The 8,577-nt window shown below is 55.2% G+C and overlaps 1 protein-coding gene across 1 annotated transcript; it reads right to left on the bottom strand.

The window, feature by feature from the left end:
• Positions 1 to 104: 104 nt before the first annotated feature.
• Grhpr (glyoxylate and hydroxypyruvate reductase) lies at positions 105 to 8,373 on the bottom strand. Its single transcript, XM_036178751.1, has 9 exons — positions 8,233 to 8,373; positions 6,722 to 6,852; positions 5,866 to 5,938; positions 5,294 to 5,410; positions 4,343 to 4,431; positions 3,354 to 3,458; positions 2,420 to 2,555; positions 1,697 to 1,827; positions 105 to 398 (listed from the first exon to the last, which is right to left on the bottom strand). Exons 1-9 carry the CDS (start codon positions 8,313 to 8,315, stop codon positions 277 to 279), a joined length of 987 nt encoding a protein of 328 aa, XP_036034644.1. The 5' UTR covers positions 8,316 to 8,373; the 3' UTR covers positions 105 to 276.
• Between the last annotated feature and the right edge of the window lie 204 nt (positions 8,374 to 8,577).

Below are 8,577 nucleotides of genomic sequence, written 5' to 3'. Positions count from 1 at the left end.
GAGGGAAAGAAGTGTGGGAAGCAGAGCCCAGGCAGATGAGCAGGTGCTCAACCAGCAAACTCAGAGATGATCTTTATGTTAGTGCCCTCAGTCACAGGCCGATGCTGGGTCAGAAATTATTTAATGCAAGAATTACAGGCTTGTGGCTTGGGTGTGGCAAGCCCATTTGCCAGTTCCCACATCCCCCTGCAGATTCAGTAGAGGAGACTTCCTCCAGGCTCTTTCCTGAGTCCAAAGTCCAGCAAAATGTCTCCAGCCCACGGAAAACCCGTCTGGCTACAGCTTGAGTTCACTGGGCATCGGCTCCCCTCGTAGGCCAGCCAGCAAGTTGTTAGCTGCCAGCAAGGACATGGTGTTGCGAGTTTTGTAGGTGGCGCTGCCAATGTGGGGCAGGATCACTGGAGGAAAAAGGAAGCGTTGGTCCCAGGCTACCAGTCAACAGGACAAAGGTTCCACCTCAGTGCCTGTCACTGCACCTCTGCAGTGTCCTCACAGGCTCAGTGAACTAGGGTCAGGACTCAGTGCCCTATGAACACCATTCCTTCAGGTTGGGGTTCAGCGGAGCAAATGCTGAGACCCAGATCCAAACAAAAGACCTGAACCCTTAAAAATATGGTAGGCAACAGGGAGTCTTGTTGCCTCTCTGGATGGTGAACCTAGGCACCAGCTTAGGAGCCTAGCAGCTACCACACCCTGCCCCCTTGAGTGATGGCAGCACAGGCGCCTCTGATCCCAGTGCAGAGCAGATGAGGGATTTCTCTCTAAGAGCTGCCTGTCTCCCGGAGCTGCATGAGGACATGAAATGGGATAGCGCCAGCCTTCCTGGCTGTGGACAGTAACCCTCACATCACAGCCAGTGTTCCTTGCAGGCTGGCCTGGGCATGGGGTCAGGAGGATTGCCAAGGGCTGAAATAGTGGGAGCCTTCACTCAAGAGGCAGCAAGAACATGTTTGGGCTTCCTCTCCAGAATGCAGAGGGACATCCATAGCCCTGATGCCTCTCGGTGAGTCTGGGGACAGAAATACCACCGTGTCCTGAACAGAGAGGAAAGGCGGGCACCGAGGCCCAGGGCCAGAGGCACCAGCACTGTGTCATCAGGAGCCTGTAAAGGGGCACAGTCTCAGAGCTGCAGAAGCCCGTAGGGCAGCACCTGGCAGCCAGCGGCTCAGTCCCTGCAGGAGATAGGAGACAGGAAACTAGAGCCACTGTACAGCGACAGAGGGGCGGGGGCCGAAGCATCTAGGGCCCTCAGACAAGGGAGAAGGGACTTAGCCTAAGGCTGCAGAATGGCCGGTGAGCCAAATGTTGGAAAACCTAAAGCTGGACTCTCCAGCCACAACAAGAATGGGCCGTTGGTTGCTAGAAGCTTCATAACGGACACCAGCTGTAAACACTGGTGGTGTCATCACTTTTCCAGATGCTGGTAATAGCCATTCAGAGTGGGGAGTTATCCCCATGAGTAGCTACAGGAGTGTGGTCAGCCTTCCTTTAACAAACCCATGCTCTCCTTGGGTCTGTCCCCCTGGGACAGACTTAGCTGAGCATCACATTCCTGTTAAACACCAGTCACTGGTAGCCTACACTCCCCCAGTCCCTGCTGTGCGCTCCGGGTTAGCATTGCCTCCGCTAGCTCCACAGCCAGTTTTCTCAGCACTCCACAGGGGAGCTATGCTTTTGCACCGGGAACGGCTCTCACCACAGTTCTTCAGGGTCAGCAGCGGGTGGCTTGGAGGCAGTGGTTCTGGAGTGGTCACGTCCAGTCCTGCTGCTGCAATCTGACCACTGGTTAACGCCTGGTACAGGTCATCCTGGTTTACCACATCTCCCCTGGAAGTGAGAATGGTGATCTGAGGGCCCAGTCACTCCCTCCACCCAAGCCACCTCTAGGGCAGAACAGCCCACAGAATGTATTTGTCCACTCATCACCTGGCACTGACTTCTAAGGTGCTCTGCATATGAATGCTAGTTTTGACTCGAGCCCTGCCACTTACTAGCTTGTGACAGCTAATAAGCTTTCCTAGGCTCCGGAGGAAACCCTGACTTCCAGAACACTGGGGGATGGGAGTACTTAACAGACTCTGAAGGACTCTGTAGGCCTCACTCTATAGCAGAGAGAAGTGGGTCTGCTGGGAGCCCCTGGTGACTTGCTCCTAGAATCACACAACTGTGGTGAGCCAAGTCCTGAGCACGGGTGGGCTGCTGCAGGGAACTAGAAGGCTGGGCCCTGTGCTGACCGACCTTCCTCACCCATTTCTTGAAGGGCCTTTCCTGTATTTGAGCTGTTGATTTACAGAGGTTGACATGTCATCTTGACTCACTCATCACCACCAAAAGGGACAGCAAATCCAGGTCACAGTGGTAGGAACAGCCCTCTCCAGGAGTGCTGGGGGACCCAGAAATGAGGGCAGCCCTCAGCTACCTGCTGATGTTGATGAAGACAGCTGTGTTCTTCATCTTCTGGAATAAATCCTTGTTGCAGAGCCCCCTGGTAGCAGGTGTTAAGGAGCAGGCCACTACAATGAAGTCCGACTCTGCAGCCAGCTGAGCAATAGGCACTGGGAGGAAGGGAGGGCTTCATCAGAGACTAAGTACCAGTGAGCAAAGATGAGGTGGCAGAGGCCACCACATGGAGTAGCTCCCACCTCCCACAAAAGAAACTCCAAGGATGCCAGGCATGATGGCAACTATCAGAATTCCAATGCTCTAGAGGCTGAGGCAGGAGGGCTGGCTACCTTAACTTGGAAGCCAGCCAGAGCTACATAGTGAAACTGTCTCTAAAATCAGTGGGCTAGGGAGATGTCTGTCAGTAAAGTGCCCAATGCATAAGCAAGAGAACCTGAGTTTGGATTCCCAAGACCCACCTGAAAATCTAGGGAAGGCTGTAAGTCCAACCCTGGAGAGGTTGAGACAGGTGGCTCCCTGGAACTCACAGGCCTGCCACTCTTAGCCACTTCAGTGAGTGGTAGGTTCAGTGAGAGACCACGTCTCAAAAACTATGATGGAGGGGCTGTAGAGATGGCTCAGCAGTTAAAACCATCACGAGAGCAAGAGTTCAGGTCCTGGCACCCACAAAACATCCTGAGTATGCCTGTAACCTCAGCTCTGAGATGGGCAGAAACAAATATCAATTGCTAGGAATCCCCACCTAGATGTGAAAACTTGAGGTCTAGGACACCTGATGGAGGTCTGTGCTCCTGAGTGGCCTTCTGTGTCCCAAGCAGGTAGACTAGATAACACAGAAGGGTCACAGAAGCCCCTGACACGCCAAGCTCCTGCATTCTGCCTGTAAATAACACTCACCACCACATCATGGAGCACAGATAGATTCTAGGAGAAATCGGGGTTTCACTTACCAAACTCCGCCTGGAATTCTGCTGCTTCCTGAGGCCTGGGCTGGCGCCCCGTGTAGAGAAATCTCTGGACACCAAATGGTTTGAGTCGCCGAGCAATCGCCTGACCTAGAGGAAAGGAGTCCACAGCTTGCTCCCACCTTCTAGAGGGAGTGCACTGACCCTTAGAGGTGGATCCTTCTGACTTAGTGGAGCTAGGCTGCCCCAATGTAACTAGTCCCCAGACAGTACACTGTTCTCAAGGATTTAGACAGTGCCACACTCTAAGTGGACTGGCTACACTAGCTTCACACAGTCCCAGTCATCTTGAGAGCCATTTGCTGACTTTCTCCAAGAACCAGATGTGGCACCTCTGAAGACAGGGGGTCAAGAGGTTCCCTCTCTCCTGAATTCTCTACTTCTGGGAACACAGCCCTACTGCCAACTTGACCTACAAGAGTTTTTCATACATGCTACTGCCAACAAGTTTGGACAACTGGGTCCTCAGACCTCCAACACACCCCAGGTTGTTGGACTCCTCCAAGAAGCTCCAAGGATTGCTGGCTGGCCAGACAGGTAACCCCCCCTTCCGCCCCCACTCTCCCGGCTGCCTCTGTACAGGCAGGGTGACAGCACCCTAGCCTTCTTCCAGGCTTCTGAAATGACAACACTGAAGGAGAGGGGACCCCTATCTGCAACGGCAGAATGGGAAGTAGCCTGCCTTCCAGAACTGGGGTCCAGGGTTAGTGTGGGCTTTCCCACAGTAAACCACTTCCATGGCCAGCCCCGCACCATATAGCCTTCATGTTCTTTAGCAAACTCAAAAGAACCCTGGCTCTCTGCAAATTGCTCCTGTGAGCCAGCTGAGTTCTTTGGAACCTCTTGAGCTTGCTTTTTTTTTTTTATTTTAGCTGCACACGCAGCCTCCCCAAAGGACACCCATTGTCCAGGCCCATGGCACTGGAGACTCAACCCAAAGGAAAAGGTTGGGGAGCAGGTGGTGGGAGCCTCACCTATGCGCCCGAGCCCCACAATGCCAACAGTGCTCTGCGAGAGTCCGTAGCCGCACATCCATAAGGGATTCCATGAGCTCCAGCCGCCGCTGTGGGGAGGAGGCGATGATTAGCCTGACCTTGGGAAGAGGGGAGGGGCCTGGGGAGCCCATACTGGGCACTCCTGGCCTTGTTCTGAAGCTAACCCTGCCTCCAGGTCATAGGGCAAGAGTGGCCAACAACAGAAAAGCTCTTTTGAAGCCAACAGGGGACACGGGAAGCGAGGCCACAAGGGACCTTAGAAGCACACCTGCTTTTGTAGATGGGGAAGCCTGCAGGAGGGTGATCTACCTGAGGTGGCACCACCAGGGAGTTGGGAGCAGAGGCTGCAAACTTAAGACCTGGGGTTCAGAACAAGTTCTAGAATCAGGCACCCTAGAGCATCACAAAAGCTGCCCTCCATGGTGTGCTCTGTGGCCCTGCGTGGGCCAGACTCCGGCTTCTCACCCAGAACCCTTGCACCTGCCTGGAAAAATGCTTTTTCAGTAGTACCCAGTGTTCCCCACATGACGCCCTTGGGCACTGTCGGGAAAGCTTCCTGCTCCTCACATTGAAGAGCCTCGATAGTGTGGTGTGTGTGGGCAGCTTTGGCTCCCAAGGCTGTGTCCAGTCCTCCAGCTTGTCAATTTCAGCATCGCAGGTGTGCAGCATTACGTTCAGCAAGCTACTGGATCCACTCCACTGCCCCCAGGTGAGCAGAATTTGTGTGTCGTTCCCCCATCCCTTCCCCTCCCCCCCCCCCTTAGCCTAGGCTCTCACGACCTCCCTGCCCCCTTTAATGCAGCTCTGCCTTGCGCTTTGTTTCAGCCGAGTGCGTTCTTCCCACTCGAGATGGAGAGCAGATCTGAGCCAGGCTGGCCAGGCTGACCAGGCACCCAGGGCCCCCTGCTTTCCCACCAGCCATCAACTTACTTCTTTACTTCCTCTATGGCCTCTGGCAACCGGCGGCAGGTAGTGAGTAGCAGGGAGACAGCAAGTTCTGCCGTGGCATCTGTCAGGACACCTGGTGTGTAGCCCACCCGGATCCCGCTGGGAACCAAACATCTAGTGAAACACAGGCCTCAGGCACCTTCACCCCTGTCTGCTGATGGGTGACTTCCCAGATGTTGCCCTGCTCCTCCTTAGCACTGACTGCCAGGAAGCTCAGAACAGTAACCGGTCCCCATTCCCATCATCTCCTACTATGGGGAGGAAGATCAAGGTCTGGACCAGGAAGCTACGTAATGGTCCTGATTTCTTCATTGGAAAGGGAAATGGTGACACTTGCCTTTTCTACTTCCAGGATATCATGGGGATCAGAAGGGATAGTAAACCTGACAGGAGGGGTCAGAGGTCACCCATGGCTTCTAACCTGGGTTTAAGTGGCTGGTGAAGATGGGGGTGATTTTAGCATCTGCCACTCTGCACTCTCTCGGGGCACACAACATGAGCAAGCTGAGAACCCTTTTTGCCCACTCTGGTTCCCTCACCCCAGGAGTATTTACCGCTTCTTGATTTCATCCAAAGCCAAGTGGTCAACCCCCACTGACAAGGTGCTGATGACTTTGAGGTTAGCTCCTGTTGTACAGAAAACACACATGTCTGTCCTCATGGGATTCAAAGCCATCCTCTGGGGACAATCCTGGGACACCCACTTATTATTTCTTAGATGAAGGGCCAAGCTGTTAACTCTGTCCCTCGTATAAAGCTGAACACCCCTGCCACCTACAGAGGCTCAGGGAGTGTAGGACTCAATCACAGCACACCTGGGGTCCTCTCAGGGCTCTCCCCTGTGCCCACACCAAAGGCTTTCCCATGAGCACTCCAAAGATGCTGAGGTGGCGGCTGGGATGTAACCTCCGAATGCGCCCTCCTCCACTAAGCATCTAGGTCAAGGCCATGGGTGGGAGTGAATCTGGCAGCTGCTGGGGCTGAAGCTTTCCTCAAACTGTCCCAGTATGACTCACAGGGTGATGGTCACCCTACCCAGGAACAAGAGCTGGGACCACAGCTGTGCACACATGTGCTGGGTGCCTATCAGTGCTGGGCACAGACAGGGCCAGGTCCTCTGTCCTGCAGCACACAGGCCCAGAGAGATCTCAAGGTCACAAAGCAAGGCTATGGCACAGTAGGGAGGTTCTGAGCCCAAGGCACCCTCCTCTGCTCCCCACCCTATTCGTGCAACACGTGATCTTTGCCCTCTTGAAGCCTCTCAAGAACTTATAAGCCAGATGGGGGACATGTGGAGCCACCGCTGGGGTGCCCTCAGAAAGACCAGCTCAAAGGCCAGCTGCAGCAAGCTGATGTGCTCCTAGGGCAAGATCCCCCTCAGAATTCTGCCCAGGCTGGCTGGGCACATACCTGCAGCATCCAGAAGTTTTTTGTCCACGTGGTCAGTGAGGCGGCAGAGCAAGCCATGGGCCCCCACCACACTTTGTTCCAGTTCCTTTCTGGGGATGGGATCATCTGAATTCCACTGCTCCACTTCACAGCTGAAAGGAAGGGAAGCCCCCCTCAGAGGATGCAGGGGCTGGCCAGATGTTACAGCACGCACAGCTGGCAAACACGGCCTTCCACCTGCTATGGCTTTAGGCTGGCCAGAGTTAAGGTCAGGTGTGTGGGGCCTCAGAACTATCTGGAGTGCAGTTGGGGGAGGGAATGAAGGGCTGCCAGAGTGGGGAAGTTGACAGGAGCTGAGCGCCCCCCAGGACAGAGCAGAGCTTAAGTTGAAAGGGGGAATGTCCTAGGGACCACTCTCAACCCCAAAAAGAGCTAGCTCTCTCCTATACAGTCTCCAGGCAGCCAGCTGTGGAGACAGTTGGGGGAGGGTAAAGAAGTGAAGGGGGGGGGTAGTGTCCTACATCAGATTAATAGGGCTTATCTTCCATGACCAGTTGCAATTCTGAGTTCACAAAACAGAAAACTTTGTCCTGTGGACTTGCCAGCTCAAGGCCGCCTAGCCCTGGGAGCACTGTAGTGTGCTTCTTCGCAGCCCCAAGTGTGAGTGAGGTGCTCCTCCAAACCTTTGCCACTGAATTCAGAGCAGTCCCGGTGTGTGTGCGCAGGAGGTACAGGACAGTGGATGGCAGGTGCCCAGGCCCACTTGTCCCAGCACTTCAAGACCCAAAGTCCCAACAAAACATGTCCCCAGGAAACGTTTGTACTATACTAGAAAAAATTCCGAACAAATCACATTCCCCCCAACCCATCAGAACGGAGTGCCTAAGGGGTCTCACCGTCTCCCAAACTGTCAAGAAGCGGCCAGACTGCAATGGGACGGGTCTGAGTATAAAGGCCAAGTCTGCCACCTGGAGATGAGTGACCCTGGGGCAAGGTACAAGCCCATCTAGCCCGCGTTTTCAAATAGGTGATGCAGGAATTCTAAGGCTGACTTCACGGTGTTGGGAGGACTGAAAGTTTGTGTTCACAGCTCCTGGCAAGGCTAGCGACCAAAAGGCCCTGCCGAACATCCAAGGAGCCAGTCAGTGCCTATCACAGTCCCTGACCCCTGCTGCCTGCCAGCTAACCTCAGAGAGTAAAATCCAGGGCCTGGACCTTTTACCTCCTAGGCAATCTCCCTTCCATGAAAGCTAGAGACCAATAGCCTGAAGCAAGCTGCACCCGGGAGAACTTTCTCCAAGCCCATCCCCTGCAGACACAGCTGGCAACTCCTAAGCAAAGCCCCCAAAGCGCCAGCCCCAGCCTCTGGGGCCCTGGTTTCACCCCCTCGCCTGCCAGGCACCGAGGTCTTGGAAGGTAGTCCCGGCGGCGTGTCTGGGGGTGGTCTGAGGTTCGGGAACACCCGCCGCCGGGTGGACGGGGCAGCGGGCCGGAGGCTCAGCTGCAGTCCCGGTACAGACGCGGGCGCTTACTCTGCGGCCTTGGCGAGCACAGCCCTGCCCTCAGCCGGCAGCGGACCAGTGATGAACACCTTCATGACTCGAGCTATTTTCATACGATCCGCAGCAGCAACCACCACCCAGCCGGGCCCGGAGCGCAGCGACGGAAGTGGGGGCGGGGCCAGAGCTGGGGGCGGGGCCGGCGGCGGGGCTCTCAGCCACCCCAATGTGGGTGGGGCTTGTGGCTCCGGAAAGTAATCGATTGTCCTGGAAAGAGGCGGTGTGTTTGTGTGGGTTGCGTGTAGGGCCCTGAGAGACTGCCAAGTATCCCTAGGAGCCTGGATGAGTGAGGAGCGTACTGAAAAGGGACCTGTGTGA

This window comes from Onychomys torridus, chromosome 2, assembly GCF_903995425.1.
Source record: "Onychomys torridus chromosome 2, mOncTor1.1, whole genome shotgun sequence".
In the NCBI taxonomy this organism is placed as follows: domain Eukaryota; kingdom Metazoa; phylum Chordata; class Mammalia; order Rodentia; family Cricetidae; genus Onychomys; species Onychomys torridus.
The sequence above is the reverse complement of the archived record's forward strand: the minus strand, read 5'-3'. Positions and strand labels throughout refer to the sequence as shown.